The sequence below is a fragment of the Lathamus discolor genome, chromosome 2 (assembly GCF_037157495.1).
Source record: "Lathamus discolor isolate bLatDis1 chromosome 2, bLatDis1.hap1, whole genome shotgun sequence".
NCBI classification, from domain to species: Eukaryota; Metazoa; Chordata; class Aves; order Psittaciformes; family Psittacidae; genus Lathamus; species Lathamus discolor.
The window spans coordinates 74,385,195-74,407,337 of NC_088885.1; the positions used below are offsets into that span (position 1 = coordinate 74,385,195).

Sequence of the window (22,143 nt, forward strand, 5' to 3'; positions counted from 1 at the left end):
AATTCTGACAATAAAAGTTGGACTAATCCTATTCAGGCAAATTATTTAATTATAATACAAACAATCAGATACTATTATTTTGATTTTTCCCCCAAGAAATTGTATTTCTATGCCTGTAAAAGAAAGTGAGCGTAGCCATATACCGTGTCCCAAAACCATGCTGCAACAGTCTTTCAGTGCTCGTCACTTTATTTTTAAAAGGGGTCATTCAATTTAAAAGGGGTGAATTCCATTCCATTAAATTGACGTATCTCAGTAAGTGAAGTTGGAGTTTTACAAAGATCACAACACAAGCAGCATGAAATTTAAGTGTACTTTACATTTTTATATTCAAATATACTGAAGTCAGATACATGCACATTTCCATATCTGTCTCTATCAGAGCCTTAGGAATCTTCAGCTAAACTATTTTAGTCTAGATGACTTTCAGGAATTTAACGTAAAACAGGCACTGAGCAAACTCAGTCACTGGGCATGCCATATATATTCTTTTTTTTTTTCACCATAAAAAGTGCAAAAGTTCACTCACTGTGTTCGTTTTATCCCACTCTCAATTACTGTCGAACATTTTAACAATTATTTTCTCTGCTGCTGTTAGAAATATACACATGCATGCTTTGTATTTTTTTTCAGAGGTGCTCTAGCATAGAGCTTGTTTTCTGCCAACATAGATGCTATAAAATCATGCTTGATTCAGTTTACTTCTTTCTTTTCCCTCCCCTCCTTTCTTCCCTTTTCTTCAGCCTTATCCTCCTCCATGTTCTTGGGTGGGCAGATTCATGGGGAGACTTGGGTTTTAGTATAGCCACCACCAGGCAGTTTGCTACTCTCTTGAAGCACATCTGGGCTTTATATCAGGCCTTTAATTAATCCTCAGTGAAAGCCAAGCTATGACATTTTGACTGGGCAGGCTCCAGTTTTGGACAGGTCTTGATTTATTGCGACTGAGTCTCAACCTACTTTGATTTATTTCAGCTTTGGGGAGGAGGGCAAGCACTGAACAGAAAAAGTACTGTTGGATGCAGAACATGTGATGCACGTAAAGGACCTCCAGAGTACTGCGGCCCAAATGACAAACAGCTCAGACAATTTGCAATAAAAATAAAATGAAAAAAGCCCAAGTGATGAAAAGATTTTGGTGAAAGAAATCACTTCAAGCAACAACCACCACCACCACCAAAAAAAGCAACAACAAATAATAAAAGGCTTAGTGAACTAGGATCAAACTATTTGGCAGAAAGTGCCAACTAAGGAAGCCCATGCCTTATCTCTAAGTAAACAATGAATCCCTAGTTGCTCATTAGTGTTAATCATGCTTCTCATCTGCATTCAGCTAAACACAGAGAGGCAGGACCAATGCTTTCCTGATGAGTTGCTTTCAAAGAAAAGGATGTTCTGCTATTGTCTGACAACTAGCTTGGGTGGATGTCCTTTCACAGGTCCCCCTCTCTAACCCTAAGAAGCACAGCATGGAACATGCCAAGTCTTCTGGACAGTGGGAACAAAGGCAGCCAGAGCCAAACTGTTCATCTAAATAAAGCAGCAAACAACACAATAATAGGAGCCACTGAATAACAAATCCAATCTGCTCAAAATATAAAGTTTCATCGTTTGTGAGCACGCTTACTCTCTTCCTTAGACCGTTTTCTTGTCCTATTTTAATTCACATTCTGGACAACAGATGACTGGGCACATTCACTCTGAATGCTACTGTATGTGTGTGTACATGCAAAGAAACTCAGCATCTTGAAAATTCCACTCAAAACTAGTAATTTTATTATTTTCCTTTAAGTTTTTTTTTTTTTTGTTAAAAATCCAAATACCTTGATTTCTTCCTCCCTTGTACTTCTTTTTTATCAAATGAAATTAATTTTTTGCTTCTTTCCCCTATCCCCAATTACAGAAAAGAGGGGATTTATGGCCCAGCTAAAGAGAAGAGTTAATTTCTAGCAACTGAAAAGCAGAAAAATTTTAATCTAAACAAACTGGCAACTTTTACTTGTTGACACCCATCAGGCTCTGATTCCTAGTGAACCTCTAACAGAAAGGATGTTTTTGTTAAACACTTGGCACCTGCTGCTATTAAAATTTCAGTAACACCTCAACAGTCAACATACAAAGCCCTGGGAGGACAAATCTTTGCACTCCTGTTATTCCCTGCAAAACCAGACAGAAGGACCAGCAACCCACGCATGCACATGCAGGCTTGCTCCAAGACAGCTGTAAATATTACAAAGCAGAAAATTACACAAACCAGGTATGAAAATATTACATGGGTCATCTTAAAAAACATTAAATTGAATGATTGAATACATTAGCAAAAAGATACCTATATGTTAATTTTTAACTTTTACGGGTAAAATCTGGCAGAAAGGTCTACCATACTTGGCTGATCAAATGCCTGGGCAAGTTAAGGTGACAGTCTAGCTGTGCACTTTGCCACCAAGCAGGTAAGCAGTAGGATGGAAATGACCACCTAGTTTAAGATGACTAGGGTCATCTGCTAACTAAAAAAGTGACTACAATGGTGTTCCATTACGATGTGATCTGTGTCACATTGACCAGTTTTATCCTCTGTAAAGAAGATGCATTTATTGTAGCAGTGGTAGGTTGGTAGGCCTGTATGTGCCGGTACGCTCCACAGGGAACCTGTGGTTGTCTTTCCCCTAACTGGGTGGAAAGGCTGAACTGGATTTCTGTGCCCACTACAAAATTACTAATTCTGTGGAAATGTAGGATATTCACATGTCAGTAAATGGGATCCTACAGAGCCAGTCCCTTTTAGTTTCAGGAGGAGAAGTCTAATTAGTGTTAAGGACAATTCTCAAGTCAAACTGTTGTATTAGCACATCCTTTCCTCAACTCTCTTCACTCTGTAAGAAACCAAATCTTCAACATCTAATGGAAATATTTGTTATTTTCTATGCAAGTTTTTGTTTTGTGCCCTACTAGAGAATTTCAGGCTCCTTTCACAGGCAGAATCAAGCACAGTGGCAGCTGGTGGCTCACTTTGGCCAAAGAGCAGGTGATGAGAACACAGCATTCACCTATCAGCTGGGGGCTTGTTTTGTCCCCCATATGAGGATGCAGCATCTCGCCGTTAGCTGAGGTCTTCCTGAGTATGTATTTCTCTTTCTCTGCCAGACAGTGATCCTTCTAGCTGCTGGTTCGGGGTTGGATTCAAGATGCTAATTTTCATCCAGAGCATGAACACCACCATTTTATTCTGGTTACAGGCAGTTTTACTTTCTAGGTTTTATCAGCCTTCATGAAATATAAAAGTTTGTAGGATTTTTCCTTCCAAGAAAGTGTAGTAACAGTGTAAGATCCAGCACTACTCTTCAATACAACACATCCAGACTTTGCAGTAGCAAGTTAGTAGGTTATTCCAATGAAAGACTTTTTACAAACCAGCATCCCAGTGAAACCCCATATCTAGGCAAAAAGGATCACTTTAAGATACTAATACAACTAGCTTAGTTAGGAGTCAACTGTTTTACAAGCAGCTCCAGAACATAACTATTTGAGACATAGGTTGCGTTTTCAGAATTTGGATTATTTTTACCCCCAACTTGAAATATATATGACACATTGTATTTAAATTATCAGACTGCTACAAATCAGTGCAGCTAAATGCCTATCATCAGCATGCGATTTCATTACACAGTTTGTTTACAAACCTCATATGAATAAATTAAACCAAGGGAACTGAGGCTTATTTTTGTTTACCACATAGTGTATTTTAAAAGTAAATGTCAAATGTGCATGATTCTGCTATAATTTAACACTAGTTTCTGTAATCACTCCAAATGAATGTGGTAACAATGACGACTAATTTACTTTTATTTTGGGGGAACTTTTTACTAAGATTTGTTTTTTTGCCAGCTACACTTTTACATATGTGCCTGTTGGTTTTACACTGCCCCTCTTTAGATGTGACCTTATGAAAATCAGCAACAAAAAAGACTGATCTGAGGAAAGACTAATTTACTTAATTACAAGGAGTGGGCAGTCATGCACTAATTTCATCATTCTGTCACACTTGAGGCTGAAAACAGGCACAGTGGGCCAGGTGAAACCCCTTTATTATGCTTCGTGTTTATATTGGTAATGCGTTAAACGGAATTTTAATGTCTCCTGAGGTCACTTTTAGAGGCAAACAGGCAAATTGTGGCTGTTCCTATCACAGGTGTATTGAGTAACTCTGTGTGGGCACAGAGCCTCTTTCTCTTGTGCTAGCCTCCACCTCCCCAAGCAGAAATGTGAGATGCAACGGATAAAGTCAGGTCCCACTGAAATCAATAATAATATTATTAGAACAAGATTCCTCTCCAAACCAATTCCTGCAGTTGGTTTGTAGCATGCTTGGTCCTCAGGTTTGCCTGAAAGGCAGGGAGGAACAAGACCTACAGTCTTCTTGGAGCTTGCGCATTTCATGCATGTGGTCTCACCTTTTCTTGCTATCTGGTGATAGCAAGAAACATTATAACATTTCTAAAATGTTTTCTCAGGACCCATACTTGTAAGACTCTGTCAAAATGCTGTACATTATATGAAGTGTAACATTATTGTGCTGGGACCACAAGAACTTGCACAACCTCCAGTGAACACCAGCTGTAAATTGTTACTCACCTACTCCTGAGTTACTGTGTAAAAAAACAAAAGAAAAAAAAGATTCCCCTAGAGATGAGGCATCAGATATCACAGTTAGCCTGGAAGAGCTCCTTGGAAGGCAAGCTCCTTCATGTTCGATGTTGTCATTCCCAGAAAGCAAAGCACAGTTGGGCCCTGACCCATGTCAGGCTCCTCGTTGCAAACCAGTATAATTTCTGCTACCAGTACTACCAATCCAAAATGTCACATTCCCGCAGTGATGGCTATGGCACGCCATGGCTATGGCACACAAGTCACTGGAAAAGGTTTATGAGGTATTATGGTCTTAAATAATATATCAAATAAACAACAAATATATGGAACATTCACAAATAGGAGCAGTGGTGATCACCCAGCTGCAGCCTGAATATGGCACTTAGAAACTTTTCTTGGCATGGGGGTTCAACAGCAAGGCTGCCAGCAGCCAGGAGGTGATAGTGGAGGTACAGTGCCCAGCAACAGCCAAACACATCTTGGGCTTTCCCTTGTTGAGAGACAGAGCTATCATGTCTTGGTCTGTCACATAGCCTAAAGACCATCCTATCTTACGCGTCCTGACACCTTCCCAATAACTTGTAGTTTGGAACATGAACAGTTTTAAATCATCAGCATTTTTAATATAGATCTACCTTGGATATCAATAATAATACTGGCAATGAAAAGGGTATACTTAAAATATTTTTCCCTTGTCAATTATTTCCCCTTAAAATGAGTGTGATATATTAAAAACCTGATGCCTGTTGAATTTAAAACACCTCAGAGGAAGAGAAAAATTCCCACCAGATATGGAAAAGTACGGTTTGTCTGGAAATAAATGCAGCATAATAAATTAATGGTGAGGGGGAAAGTATGCCTGTATTGCATAAGTAAAAAATACTGCTTTAGCAACACAAAGCATTACTTTTTCTTGTAAAATAATGCACAGTACAGCAAAATTGTATGATTTGTACCAACTTTTCATTATGTCAAAAGCAACATGTGTGCCTGGTATTATAGCGTTACGCTTGCCTTGATAAACTGTTACTGCATAGAGTAACATCTCACTTGATAGAGGTTAAGGCAGAAATAGGAGTTAATGCTCTACTAATGCAATTTACTGCTCCTTAAAGAACTCCATAAAATGCACTTGGAAGATATTAAGAAAAAAAAAATCAAATCCATTTGCAGATCAAGAAATAATAACACACAACTTACACTAGAAATACCAGCTTCTAAGAAGTACAAAGCTTGTTATTAAGAGTAAATTTAGAGAGTAAGCATATTTCCATTACGGTGCTTGTTTTAATAGAAGCTTTTAATAGAAACACAAATGTAAATACGATGAAGTCAGTTCAACACCGAACACACCTATGGATGCAGCAGTTTAGGCAACGGTTCACAGTAGGGGCTTCTAGCTGGAGGTCACAGTTCTTTGAGGTTTCAAATGGTTGAGTTTACCCTGCTTTCCTCATGCTATTGACCAAAAGAAACAAAGCTGGGCAAAATGTGCCTAGGCTGCACTCAAGACTATAAAAAACCCTAATAATTTCTCCTCGCAGACAGACAACGTTCCATAATAATAGTTAGGGATTCCCTAATTTTGCTTCCTCAAATCCAATACCAGATCCTTTAATCCTATTGTACATGGGCCTACTCACTCAAGAAACAACCAAAATCCTTATTTCACTAGAAGCAATGAAATGGCCAACAAGGTTTCTCGTGCCAGGAGTTGCCCTGCGCATCAGCAAGACATATGGCGACCGACAGCATCTGGGTTCCCCTGCACCAGTCAGCCTCAATCTGCGCAAAGGAGGAAGTGTTAGGAGGGCTTGAGAGAACTGCCAGCTCTTATATAAGCTGCAGACACAGGACGATGTCAGGGGCCCAATATTTAATTCTTTCTCCTCTTCCATGACTACAGGCAAATCCAACCCAGCCACACTGCTAAGCTGACTAGAGACAAGGGCTAAGAAAATGCCAGTGTTGCTCACCTACCTTGTAAGTGTAATGCTCCTCACCCTCCCGAGGAAACAAACAATCGCTCTTGTTACAGAAATCACATGGATTTTGAAGGGAAGAGAGAGAGAAATCAAGCACATGACAGCAATAAACTTTCTTCAAGTACTTAACCTGGTAACTAAGCCAACTGTCCCCAGGGGAAGCTTAATGTCAGCCAAAGAAGGCTAACTGGAAAGTTCAGCTGCTCTATCTTTGGCCCATTAATGCTGATTGTTAGGTCAAGGCTTCGTCCAAAAACACCTACAGCTAAAATTCAAGTATTTCTGCTAAAACTAAAAGTGGCATATTAAGTGCACCCTGTGGGTTTAGGGAATGTTTCCCACTCAAACAAACAAACAAAATGGTATTTTTCTCCATACCCAGATCAGGAAAGAACAGTCACTCTGCTGATAACCAGTCTTAATAATACACAGAATATTAACAGCTAGAGTACAACAAAAGTGAGCCCTGACATTTTAATTTATGCTATGAAATATTTCTTCTTTCAGTGGAATGACCTGAAATTGTTAGAGGGCTAAAAACTTTGGCTCTGGGAATGCACTGCCCATGATGTTTTACTGGCTTAATTTCAAATTAAAACAATTACTGTATAGTGAGGATGTTACCACACAGACATAACAACACTATTAACTATTTTTGACTTCCAGTGTAAACTGAACCATTATGGGGTTTTAAAAACGTCCTCATTAAATTTTAATGATCTGTTTTAAGGGAATTTTCCCCCTTATTAAAATTAAAACCTACTATGCTATACAGCTTTCTCAGATTGTGGTATATTACTTTAGGATTCAAATAAATCTGTAAATCATAGATTAGGTAATAAAGAGAAACTATCTGGGTTATTACAGGTGGGGCTGGTAGCAGTACCTGTTATTAATGTTGCCTAGCATTTACCAATAAAAGACGCTTCTTCCTGTTCTTTAAAATGCTGCCAAATACCATTTGACTGGATACAAAATTTCTGAGTTCAAAGGTAGACACACCTGGTTGTGGAGTTTTGGTTTTTGTTGGGGTTTATTTGTTTGGGGGTTTCTTTTCCTTCTCTTTTTTATTCCCCCAACTCATGGCAGGAAAAAGAGCAAGGAAAGGAAAAAAAAAATAATTGAAGTGACTCAGCTGATTAAAAAATATGTTTAATTTGGGTTAACTTCCCCATAAACCTCAACTTTTTTTCCATATACTCAAGATTTTCCTTGTTGTACAGTAACTGCAATTTGAAATTTTGCATATAGAGGGCTAAAGAACGTTTATGAGATTTCCATCAAATTTGCTCCAAACTTGCACAATTTATAAACTGTGTGTGGACTAAATTGGAAAACGAAAATAAAATATTGTGGTTACATATGCTCAAGAGGCTTGTGGAATCTTTGCTGCTAAATCTGGTGACGATTCACTTTATGGTGAATACACTCCATCCCATGATGAGGCAGTGGTTGCCCTCCAGGCACAGCTGCAGCCTGCAGCAGGATGTCTGGTGTACTTGCTCCCTGGCAATCCCATCTACCCCGTGAGATTTACCTCTTTCCCACAGTCTCATCTGAAGTCGTCATAAGGTAAAACCACCATGACACCGACTGGAAGGTGAACAGACTTTTTTAAAAAAGTCTGTGTTTTTTTTCATCCTGTATGGGGTCACAGTGGTGTTACATTGCCACCTGCTAATGAGTAAACACTGTACTGCAGCATGCACTGGCATAGACTGCAATAATGATATACATATTGCATTATATCATCTTTCAGCTGGCATCCAGTCTTGTCTCAAGTATAAGGATAGCTCCTATACATGGACTGTCATAATTACACTTGTTTTTCCACACATTGCCAGACAGAGCAGAAAAATTAAATCATAGGAACATAGCATGCATATAAAGTTACTTCTGAAAACTGCTTTAATTTGCTAGTCTACAAGAAGAAAGTGCTGCAAAAGCAGGGTTTGTCAGAAGGACTCTTGTAGTTGTATTATTTGAAGAGATACTGCATTCAAGCTACAATGGCATAATAGGTCTGTCTCAGATATATGACAACAATACATAATTTATCAATCTGGAAACCTTATACTTGAAAGAAGCCTTAGTCTAACCTTTCCATCATTCCAATTGAATTGTAAGACCACCGCTGTAACAAGACCACTTAGAAAACCACCGGGGTGGCCTTGATAATAATACACGTATCATTGTTGAGGCACAGGAAACTAAACCAGATGGTTTTGCTGAGGGAAGCAGTTTTTTGGCTTTGTAAAGCCTAAAAACACTAATAGGTCAAACACAAAAGTGGTGAAAAAGAAAGCTAAAGGAAAATTTATGTAAATAAGAAAAAAATCTTTTTACAATTATATTCCCTCACATAAAAATGGCTACAAAAATAAACAGGGGGAAATGGTGCTGTAGTTCTGAAATAGATCAGGATAGTTTTCCTGAAAGGAAAAGGTCTAGCAGCAGCCCTTACAGTAGGTACTGCTGCTGGAAATCAGTACCATATGATATGCATTAGAAGGAACACCTACATATTGTAATTAAACTCTTTCCTCATTTTTATGTTTTAAGTATGGAGACCATTCATGTCCATTGTAATAAACTACTTTCTTTTTCAATCTTTTACTAGCACTCATACCAAACTGAAAGAGAAAACAACACATACATGCACCTCTTAACAAATGTGAAATTGAAAACAATTTAAAAAAAATCATCCATGCATAAACAGAAACATACATACGTTCAAATTAACATAGAAACACACATATACACATGGTATGTGTGCACAAGCAAACATGTATAAAGCGTGTTTGAATTTTCTCACTTATACTGTAGCTATTTAGAATCACATTATTTGCGAACTTCAGTATTTCAAACACCATGAAAGAGTTGTTTTGTTTTTCTTTAATGCAGACATTATCTTCACGAGTAGAATTAAGATGATTGTATGTTACTCTGCTGGGAATTGCAACTATTTCTAATAGTCAAGAAGCCTAATCTAAACTACACACACTGAAAGAAAAGTATTATAAAGTAGTTTATTGTGTGTACAGTCTTACTTACCAAAATGTAAGCTTTTATTTGGCATTGAAAAATAAAACTTTTATTTTCACAGTTGTTCAAAACCATGTCTTCTCTTCGTTAGTTAAGGTTTGCCTCTAGTTTCAGAATCTGAAAGATGGTATTTGAGAATTATACCTCCTTTTTGCTCGCATCAAGTCATGCTCTAACTGAAATAAAACATCACTTAAATATCAACTTTTTCTCTGCTTGCATGGGACAATGGAGAAGAAATGTTCACCATATGCTTATTGTTTATGACTGTTCATTTTGGTGCTGCACAGAAATAATCTTCAAGAAAATGTTCAAAACCTTCAATCTAAAGTTCTTAACTAGAATCAGACAGTTAAAAGAGTGGTTTCTGAAACAAGAAGTCAAGTGGGACCACAGATGCCTTACTGAGCCCAGTGTGCTTGATGAAGTCTACCTGGACATCAATAAAGAGCAAGAAATGACAGTGGGGTCACAGGATCCTATTTTGAGCCTGCATGAGAGACATGCCAGGGAGCCGCCTGTTTTGTGGCCTGTGATGCCCTCTACCACCTCATATCAAGCCTTGAACTCTTTTGTAGGTTAGAACATTTCAGCTGAGGTGCAATGCGTGGGAAGAATTTACTGGAATAACATCATCCTGAGTCAGCTCGGGCAGTCCACTTATCTATGTCTTTCCCCTATAGACTCAACTAGAAGGAAGAAAATGATCTTTACTTCTTCCTGGACCTGCTGTTCCAGCACTCTTGTGTCATCTATTGCAAATGCCAGTGCCTGTGGGTCAGTACTGGGTGTAATTCACAGAACAATTTAGCATCTTTCATTTGAATCTAGTTACTTGCTCTGTGGCCACCTACATTTGCTGTAATGTATCCTGAGAACTGGATCATTATTTGCATAGATGACTGAACATACTACCATGGTCAAATGTGACTTCCTTTATCCTGGACACATCATACCTCCACATGTCCTAAATATTTATATGAGGAAATCAAAGGACATTCTGCTATTGGTAAGCCTGTACTTTCTTTGGGAAGATGTTGCTCTCTCAAAAAGCATTTCAGCATGAGGCTTTGTTCTATATCTTATAAAAAGGACAACAAATTTTTAAACTATTAGAAAGAAACTAAGATGGAATTGTCATTGTCTCTGACACAGGTCCTTCTAGAAAAGATACTGCTCCAGCAAGTACCTGTCAAGGGTTTTATGAATGTTCCAAAGGAGCACAGTCCACCAAACTTTTCTCCTAAAGGTTCATACAAGCCCTGCTGCTCTCACAGTTATTTCACCTAGATGGCAGCAATAAGATAATCAGTTCAGTGGATTATCACATGAATCAGAGTAGATTTGCTATAAGTTTATGATTGATTTGCCTTAATAGATCAATTTTCCCAGCTCAAGCAAGCTGATGGAATGGAAAAGTTCTCATTTGGAAATACACAAAATATACTTGAGTACCTGAATAGCTCAAAAACCTTTACAGTCATACTCAAAGAAGTTCAGCATTGAGGATTTAAAATTATATCTTAATTTTTATTAGAAGTGATTAATATTGAGCATCGAAACTAAGCAGTAAGAAGAGAAAAACATTTTTCACTTCAGTCCACAACAAAAGGTAATCCTTATTTAAAAGCATGCCTTTAAGTTCACAAGCCAATTTCATAATTATACGAGGTATTGGTAATTACAAAGATATAACTGACTTTGCTTTTATAACCAACAATCCTCAACAAAGGAAAACTTTCACAAGGAGCTATTCCACTGCCCTGATGAAAAGATGTGTCAGAAAAAACTTCATGTCTTATCAGACTAAGGTAAAACTTATCTCAAAAGACAACATATCCTCAACAATCCAGGAAAACAAAAAATGGAACTAGAAATGCCTTGGCCAACAGTCTCGCTGGCTGAATCAATTTCTTGTGCACAAGAGGAAAGTAAAAGTTTAAATAATGCTGTTTGGCAAGAGTTTTTATATTTAAACATGCACACAAACATATGAGAAGGGATTTCCCACAGCAGAAATGGTAGCAGCTGTCTCTAAGGGTGAGTCTCTACCTATTAGAGTGGTGAAGAGGAAAATCATGAATAAAAGACCCACTGATGCTGAGTGTACATTAAAAAGCAGACTGCATCACTATAGATTAGATTTTACTATCTCAATTTCAACAACTGCAAAAGGATTAAAGACAATAAAAATGACTATGCATTTTCTTGTGTATTTTAATTACAAAATAAAGTACATGCCATCATCAATAGCAATTAAAAAAAAAAGTAAGATGGAAAGTCCTTCTTGAAGCAGTTTCTTAATGTACTTGGTTGGACTGTACAATAACTTACTATATTACTTATTTATAAACTGTTCTTTTTAGCTTTTTTTTAAACATTATTTAAATACAAATTAATGGAAGCTGATTGCCATACATTTAGAATATCAAATGGTCCCTGATTTCACCATGAATTTCAGTACATACTTAATTTTCAGCATTTGTCTAGACCTGTAATTAATAGGAGTCAATTATGACCCAATTATGAGTCCTCTGCAATTATTGCCTGAAATACTGCTGGATTTCTATTGAAGGCAAAAGAAAATACTTCTGATCTGTACAAATACTTAAAGACTATAAAACCTGTTACCTTTGACTTGTTTTTTTACTTTTGTAAGGTACACATTGACAGGTTTTTCCACAGCATTCACCAGTACAGTATTTTTGCCCTCTGCACAACACTGAGGTGTGTGCAGTCCAACTGCATAAGGCAACCTGAGCAGCAGCATGTGATAAAGAGGAAAGCAAAGGAAAGGAAGAAAAAGCTGCAGCTGTTGAACTCTAATATGAATTTGTTCTTTCCCCAGAGCCACTTTGCAATATGACTATGTTTCTATTTGTCAGCTTTCCCTTTCCATCTTTACACTTAAATGTGTCTACTATGTCCCCAAGAACAATACCTTGAGGTTTCTGATGCAGGTATATACCTTCATGACTTCATTTACAGTACTTAGCATCTAGGAAATTAAAAAAACCCAACCAACCAGTGGTTAATGTGATTTTTTTTTAATGGACCAGGTCAAATGTTTCCAAATATCTATATTTATTTGAATTAAGGCTCATGGGTGTGTCTGAGGAAATTTGTATGACGCTTTGTGTTTTATAAATGACGTAGAAATGAGTCAGACTGTTAAAGCTTGCTATTGTACTAATACTTGAAAATATCTAGCAGATAGTTTACTAGAACTTTCTGCAACAAATAAAAGGTATGAGTTACCCTCACAAACAAAAATAGCACACAGAAGATTCATATATCAACAGCATTGATATATTATTTTTCCACTTCCAACTCAGCAGTATTGATTGTCATCTCTAATTGTCTTCCCATGAGACTTGTGCTCAACCACAGTAGGGTAAAACTGGAGAAAGGGGGAGTTAGAGGCAGCAGCAATTTCTGCAAAAATGCTAAGAGCTGCTTATTTCAGGATGAACTAATAATCCCTCCCTCCCATTTTTGATGCCTACTTATTTCTATTTTGTTGTCTTCAAACACTGAAAGGAAACGTTCCTAGCGAGTTAGACTTCCTAGTCTTCATTCACTAGCACAATGTCACTGTTCCTGCAGGTGGCAGTTCAAGCGTCAGCTCAAAAACCCAATTCAACACATATTCCAACTACTCTCCTCTGCTACAAATCTATCTTTAAACATCATGTATACTGTGATCATATACTAAGTCCTGACTTCTGCTTGTGCTTTGTAACCACTATATGTTCCCTACTCCAATACATACAGGATATAATCTTTCCACAAAGTCAATGGGAGTTCGGTCATCAACTTTCATGAGATCAGGAACTGACCCATAATGTTTTATAAAACAACAAAAAGGAATGTATTTATGGTTTTACTCATATCCCTAATAAGGAAACAAGGAGAAAGAAAACACAGTACGTGGTCTAGTCTATATGCACATGTGTTATTTGTATTAATATCAATGGGATTTAAAAGTGCATATGGAGAGGATAAGCTATATCCCTATGTGTTCAGCCATATGCTTAAGGAAGCTCCCCAAATGCTTGTAAATATGATCATGCTTTCTAACATAGTATGTATTTATTTGAACAATGTTAAATCTCTAAGCCCTACTTTCCAGTCCATTAAAGCCTCAAATAATTGTTTATTTCCAGCTTAAAGTTACTCTCTTTTTTACCCATTAAAATGCTGCCTGTAACCCCATTTCCACAATATTCAGGGAATTAGAGAATTGATAATAACTTTCCCATTATCCGAAGGGGTACCTCTCCGGGAAGAGAAATACTCAAGATGAACTATATTTTAGCAAGGAATTCTTTCCAGGTTTTGGTACAGGCCCAAATTGTATAGCTGAAAGGTCTGGAATGCTACTTACACAACAAACGTGTTTGTGCTGCAGACCTTGGACAACTAAATTCCTTCTGGAGGCCAAAGGCCTTGAAAGTTAGTCATTCTTCTGCATAGACTTGTTCTCATTTCCTTTTTGCTTTTAAAGGTTTGAACACAGGACAAGGGCCTGACCCACTAGGCACAAGAGGGTTATTCTGGATTACCCTTACAGAAGAAGACATCAGAATTAATCCCATGATTTATGATCTGGTGCAAGTTGTCTTCGAATGAGATAGCCAAAGCATTTATGGAATATCCAATGCCTGTTAGCAAATTATGCTCATTATCTTTCTGCAACCAATCAGTTTATTTGGCTTATCTTTTACTTCCTTTCAGTTGAGACTTGGTAACTGCCTTTATGAATACTCTTGACTATAGTTTTATCCATTAAAAAGATGATTTGTATAGTTTACTGCATTAAATGTTTCAGCCAATGTTGTAGCCACAAATATAAACCAGTATTCATGGAGGCATAGTCATGACATTCATGGTGCCCATATCACACTACATACAAATACAGCACAGAACCAAAGGCCAACTTTATTCTAGCCAGCCGCCAAAACTCACCTTTTTCGCTAACTTTATGGAACTCTTTTGATGCCAAGGCAATATGTCTGTTTTCCCTATTTTAATATAAGCCAGAGCAGAAGTTTACATTCTGGTATTACAGTTTTGTTTTCTCGCTGTTTCTTTTTGACTGTAAACAACATTTGAAAGCTCAGCTTTTATTTTACCTTTTAAATCTCAATTTACAATAAAAATTCCAAATCGGACTTTTCCTAATGAAATACTTGCTTTGTAATACAGAAAAACAAAACAAGAAGCCATCATCTTTTTAAACTACATCAGTGAATAGTGAAGCCAAATCCGGTTTCCCAGCAAGGAATTATTAAAAGACAGAAATAGTCCAATGACCACAGGAAATCTTTAAGCACCAAAATGGGGACAAAAGTCTCCTGGGGAAAAGACAATATTTCCTACATGGTCATTCATGTCTCCTTGTAATACAATACAGGGGTATTGTTTATTTGTCTGCTTAAGTAGATGCATAGAATAAAATTAGAAACAAATCCTGAGTACAAAAACATTTCAAACACTAGATGCAGGCACATGTGTTGTAGTACCTGCTGTCACAACTATATTGTGATGCTTCTTTGTAATACATAACCAGCTAGACCTTTGATCATTAATATACACATCATTCTTGCCTTGTTATAATAAAGGCCACCAACCTCCAGCAGGATCTTTGACTTCAGGTCATACTACAACTTGCTGCAATCTTTATACTGGTCATAAAATTTGTCAAAACAATAGAAGAAAAACTCTAAAATAGATTCACTTTATTAGTCAGCCACCTCCTCCAAGGAATTCAGTCAAGGAATGTAAACCCAAAGATTTATTTTTCTGTTCAGGTCATGCCTGGGGTAGACTGCTGTGTTAACTAAAATCTCTAGTCTGAAATCAAGAGCAAGAAAACTTAACAGGCCTCAATAAGCAAAACCATGTTGAGATAGCCTTCTGTGGACCATGACCTGAAGTTACAGCAACAAAGCATTATCCCCACCACGAAGATGGTTCAGAAAAAGGCACATGGTCCACAACTTACCTCAACATAGTCCCTGGCATGGCCCCAGTCTCTCTTGGCGTCCAGATTGCCCAGGCTGAAACAATCCAGCTGTCCAAGGTGAATTTTTGCTACCGATCGGCTAATTTTTCGAGTAACAAAGTTAGCCCCTGGAATAGAAATAAAAGGTAGTATCAGCGTAGTCACAATGGCAGATAACTGGATGGAAAAAATGCCTTGTATGCACCAGCATATGGTACTTTCAGTCTTCATTCACAATTCTTACACCACCTAGACCCATGCCATCTTTTATCATTTGAGTAGGCTAAGAAGCTTCCAGTGCAAGTGTCACATTAGCTGCATTTTCACAGCAAACATCTTTCTTTGTGGGACTTCTTAAGCATTCCTAATTTGCTGCCTCAGTATTCAGTCCAGGCACAAAGCCAAAGAAAATCATTTGGAATGTCAGTTCTTAAACACAAAATGCAAAAGGTTACATAAAGAAGACAGGCATCTTAGACCACCCTCAAGTTTTGCTGGGTTTTTTTTTTTTAGGAATTCATGTATCAAAATAAATAAGTTTATTAATAAAAAAATTTGAGACTATATATTCTCCAAAGGACTGTAAAGGTTAAATGCATTTCACTTTTTAGTTAGCTGGGATTCTTTGTCCCTCCGGTTCAGTGAGATCACGAAAATGTAATTTCAATTTCATCAGTTGAAGCCCACACATTATTTTATCATGTTTCTGTATTTTATTCACTGTATGGCTGCAGCAATTTTGTGTACCCATTTCTTCTCCCTGGAGAGTTGCTTTAAATAATACTTGTTTCTAGTTATTTTCATACCTTGATTTTTAAATTATGATGGCTGTGATTCTAAAATATGCTCAACAGTCTCCTCAAAAGCAGAGGGATTTGAATTTAGACCATGATTCCAGGCTAAACAAGCCCAATGGCATTCACCCAGTAATGGGCCACAAAAATTAAAATTTCATGCCTTTTAAACAGCTAAAAAAAGTAAATAAATTATTGACTGGTAGCAGATGATACCGCATCCAAATGGAAAGCAGGGCAGTTAGTGAAAACAACTGCACTTGTAAAATGCTCTTAGCAAGTTTCAAGAGTCCGAAGTAGTGCAGCTTGTAAATTCAATGCATGTATGTAGTCTTTTCATTATCGAACTCTGCTTTTGGGAGGGATATGCATCTAATTTTTCTCAGTTTCCTGTCAAATTAATGATAAGGTGCTGAAAAATTATTAAATAATATGAAGCGTCTTTTTTTTAGAGTACTATTTTTCCCTGTAAGGTCAAGAGCAGCACATCACCTTTTAGTGTCTTCTGACTCTGCCAAAAGTAAAAAAACCCCAACCAACCAACAGATTTCACCTATAAGAACCATGTGGAATGAAGCAATGAAATAATTCAGACCTTACCACAGGATCAAGATACAATTTTAATTTTCTGTCAACTGCTGAACTAATTGGAATTCCAGTTATTAGCCATTTAAAATATATCCACAGTATGCACTTGTTTTTTAAAGGATGAAAATCATGATTTCTGTATTTTCTGAGAGTGTAGATATGTAAAGGAAGCTTACAAAAGAGTGTGATTTGCAAAATTTCAGAAACAAAATATATTAGGGAATCTTTTTTTTATAGCAATATTCCTCAAAAATTGAACAAATGAGTCTGCAGGATGAAAGCCCAAGCCCTTCTTTCAGACTGCACCCTGCATACTCAACAGGAGAGTTACGATCATTCCGAAGATAAACCAGCACAAACCACAGTACTGACACTGTGACTCTGCTATTGCAGTTTCTGAAAGCAAAGTACTGTGGTTCCCCTGTTCCTGTCTGGATGGGGTTGCAGAGGGAGTGGAGCTCCGGCTTCATAAAACCAGTGACAGAGACTCTTTGGCTTAGTCAGACTGGCACTTCTCCAAAGTTTGTTTTCATTTATTGTATCTTCAAAGTGCTTTGAGTTCTTCATACAAATTATTGCTAATTAATCAAAAATAGAGTCAAACTATTACAGAAACTTATTAGGAATAGCTCTGAAACTTCCTAACCTTCTGCACTCAAATAATTTCAGTTAGCATTATTATGCAGTAAATAATAGTTGAAGGAGAAGCTTTGTTTTCTAGGATAAAGTATACGGCATTATGTTCCACACTGCAACTGATAATAAGCAAAACTGGCCATTTTCAACACTACATTCTCATTTCCATTAAAAGCAGTGAGAGTTCTAGCCATCATCTGCAGTTTTACTGTCAACCTTCATGATGAATGAACATCACCTTTCATTTTGGAGTAACCATTTTCTTAGAATAAAAAGAAGAAAAAGCTATTAGATCCTGTGTGAGAGAGAGAACATTTATGCTATCCACTTAACTTGAAATGTATGAAAGCTACTACACAAGAAAAAGCAGATTTGTCTAGCACAGCACAGCATATTCTCATAACTGCCATCTTCTTGCAGAGTCACTGATAACTGGAGAGAAATGATCTTCAAAGATCTTCTCCAAGCAAAATCCAAATACTCCTCAAAAAGATGAATTGAAGAATTAGAGAGAATAACAGTGAAAACCAAAACCCTTTATTTTCCAGAAATATTCTACCAAGGGTTCAACAACATTATACCAATCCTCTTCTTGGAAATGCCTCAGCATTAAAGCAGTGGAAGAGAACCCTGCTACTGTTCATCCTGAAAAATGTGATTAGAATATTTTTTTTCATGCAACCAAGGACTGAATGGTGCATTTTAGAAGCATTTAAATGATATGGTTCATAAATAATGCTAAAATACTGATTCTCTTCAAACACAGTATCTTAAAGTATCCCATTACGCTGTATGTTTGATCCCATGCCATTAAATGCACATCATAACTAGAATTTAAGCCGATACCCATTGAAGTAATTCAGAATAGTTAAGGCTATGTCAGCATTTCCATTATAATGCCCTGTCCTAGGGGTTTGCAATCAGGCTATAAAATCTTGCTTTGGCATGAAACTTGGCAGACATAATGTCTCTTTCCTCAGGAATGATTCTATCTAAAAGGTCTATGCATACTGCTACAGATACCCTTATACAACTGAATACAAAGTACCTTTTGGAACACAGAACTGGTTAGCTTCCTTCTTCCTCAGCAGTTATTGAGGACTTGCTAATGTTGAACCTGAAAGAGCATTTTCCTCAGAGTGGCCAGTTAGTGCCAGCAAGAGTACCAACAGAGCTGGTGTGTTAACCACTTTGACTTTCATGTTGATTTTCATCAGATCAGGATGATGCAACAGCTAAAATGCCACCAGCTACCAAAGCTGACCAAGGCCTACTTTATTACGCTACTAATATTAATAATTCACATGGAAATATGTTGGTGGTAGCAACAGAAACTGCCTTAGATTGCTGGAGAAGAGAGATGTTGAGTCCTGCATTTGTCGCCTGCCTTTGTACTGTTCCCACAGTTCAGAGAGGCTTTGCAAAACACACCTCACTGCTCACACCTAGTACAAATGAACATGGAGTGTTCAAAACTCTATTAAATGTGTAATGTATTTGTTACTTATTCAAACACTTTTTCAAAATGTGTGAGGATAGCACTGTTCTGGGAGCTCACTATCCTACAGCAATCAAGAGAAGAGTTATTTCTGCTCTCTCTATAGGGCCAAGCATGCTGGACTAACAGCTTTGCATAGTTATCTATATAGCAAATACATCCAAATCATGATGGGCCATGTTATGCTCTGGTTTGCATTGCTACTGACAGCACTGGAATTGCCGTACAGCAACAGCAGAGGTCTGGCCAGATGTTGCAAAGGATGCTTTGGTGTGTCCGCACATTTCAGCAGTTCCATACAGGCTTGTTTTAGCAGTGCCTGACAAGTTTTTACATTTTAAAAGAGGCCTTAAACATGAGTTTTCATTATATTAATAGCTTATTCAGGAAGCCTGGGCATTAGCTTAGATTTGTTTTCAAAACCCAAGCCCTCCCTCTGAGATCATTAGCATTCCAATAGGAACGATAAGGTCTGATTTACAAACCTGATTTATCCTAGATAGGATTTTAAGCAAGGATTCCTCATCAAGAAAACCTAATCTGTAAAACATATAACTTGTCAGCAAACCACTATAGGAACAATACTACGGTGTAAAGAAATAGCAGAGGTATAAGGCAATAGCTTCAGCTCTCCAGCCCAGGCCTGTTGCCTGGTGCACTGTCTGGCTCAGGGCGGAAAATAGCTTTACACAGCTCATTCCTCCAAGAGGGACACTGCCGACATCTGGCAAAGATACAGTTTTGAAAGCTGGACACATCTCTCAATAGCCCATATTTAAAACTATTGCTTTAGGAAGCATGCTCTCACTGCACCTACAGTTCCAAAGATGGATGCCCTCAGACAAAAAAATCCAGGTCTCTTCATAGGTACCCCATTCTTTTTATCAGCACTGGGATTTCACCCTTTCTGTATCATCAGAAAACTGGCTGTTTGAAGTAGGTGCTATCTCTAGAATCTGCAGTGTGTAAGAGACAGCCAAATGGATGAAGCAGCTTCGGAAGACACTGGTATGGTAACTATCTTCAAGAGCCCTCATTTTCTGAGCTCTCAAGGCTACATACAAAACTCAACAGATGACAAAACTGTGGTCTTAGGAAGTCTGCTATCCCTGTATAACACTAGTTGTTTCATGCATAAGAAAATCCATCATTAACCCTAGTAATATCATGGAGTAACAATCAGTCTGACAGCATTTAACGGTAATACTTACGTATCAGCTGAAATGCAGTCCTAGCACAGTCTATCGGGTTGCCATAACATCTTTGTTTTGCAAAAAATATGATAAAAAGGTTTCTGTCTCTAAAGGTGCTGGCACAAGAAAAAGGGTAGTTCTCTTGTTTGGTTTCTTCTTTTTTTTTCCTCCAAGTTTCTACAGTTCTGGCATAGATTCTAGTGGAAGCCTAACATGTTCAAACACATTGTGCACCCAGTGCTTCTACTAAACCAAAGGAACATATTTCTTTTAACATACATATGTTGTAAATGACACATTTAATGAATCATTAAAATGTTTTGCTTGCCTGAAAGTCCATACTGCTCATAATTTCCATTCTATGAGAAGCTTTTTCATTTTTGCAACAAGTTGAAATTAAAAAACAAAGCAACACCCAGTTTTTCTAAGAAGTCCCATCTCCTTTACCTTATACTGCTGAAAGTCAATATCAACTATTCTGAAGTCAATGGAGTTATGTTAATGTAAAGCAGATAAAAATCAAGTTACAGATATTTAAATTGCCCTTCCATATTTTGGGTTCACACATGATTTTCAACTGTATTTTGATCAAAACAACTGATAGTGTACTGCATTTTGGTAAAACTACTAAAGCAGACAGTGTATGCTAAACACTCATATAATTTGTGACTCCATTCTCAATTTTAAATAACAAATTGTTCTCACAATAACAATCATACAAAGTAGAAACATCACTGGAAACAAAGGAAAAAATGACTGTTAAAGGTGGTTTTTTTTTCTTTCCCAGCCCTTCACAATATCCTGCAAATTTTACAAAGCAAGTACAGCTACATTTGGATGAGTTTGCCAAGAAGTCCACAATCAGATTTTTTCAAAATGAAATATGTATATGAAATAAGGGTGATATGATTAATAAGCAAATCATTGTAAAGTCATGCACTACATAGGAAACATCTTCCTGACCTGAGCAATAAATCATTTTATTTCCTGAAATATGACATAGAGTCAGCTTTAATCCTCACATTTTAATCCTGTATAGCATAGCTGGAAATACTTTTCTTCATCATAATATTTCCATCTCTTTCTCTGTCCTTTAAAATAGCAACAGTACCTTATATGATAGCAGGTTTCTCAGATTTTTAATACATTTGCAATGTTTTTCAGATGTTTTCAGTTTATGTACCCTCAACTATTTTCCATGGAAACATAAGCTATCTAAACAAGAAAGATAAAGCTACTGATAATAGGCTTGTTTCTGAAGATTATTCTTTATCAACTCTGTGGGAAATAATCACGTAACAATAAAATCCACAGATCATGGATTGAAAGCAACAGTCCAATAATATGAGGATAAAATTGTCCCTTCTTACAAAGTAATCTTCATTTGGTATTACTTTAAAATGTGTGATATCAATAAAATGAAGTGCTACTATTTCCTTTAAATATTGCTAACAAAGACATTAATTGGCATATCAATTAAATTATTTCTTTTTATAAAATATTGATGCACAATGCAAAAATTAAGAAGTGTTAAGTCTGCTTGGCCTCATTTTCCATTTGCACCACACTTTCCAAGGGAATTCCTTGGGTAATGGAACTAGGCATGGAGGGAGCATGCCAGTGAGGAATGGCAGAGTACAGAGACTGGAAGGGAACACAGAAAATGGAGACTTTTCCACCATGGTCAGAAAGATAGCATGAAGCTTACCTGGAGGTACAACTAGTAAGCCCTGTAAAAGAAGGTCATGGA

General features: G+C 37.2%; 1 protein-coding gene across 4 annotated transcripts in view; it reads right to left on the minus strand.

Annotated features, from left to right (window-relative positions):
- The window catches only part of GMDS (GDP-mannose 4,6-dehydratase), a 421,100-nt gene that overhangs the window by 211,479 nt on the left and 187,478 nt on the right, over window positions 1-22,143 (minus strand). For all 4 annotated transcript variants that reach the window (XM_065667470.1, XM_065667469.1, XM_065667471.1 and 1 more), the window contains one exon: window positions 15,685-15,812. In XM_065667470.1, the coding sequence (XP_065523542.1) occupies window positions 15,685-15,812 (128 nt within the window). The remainder of the gene's footprint in view (window positions 1-15,684; window positions 15,813-22,143) is intronic.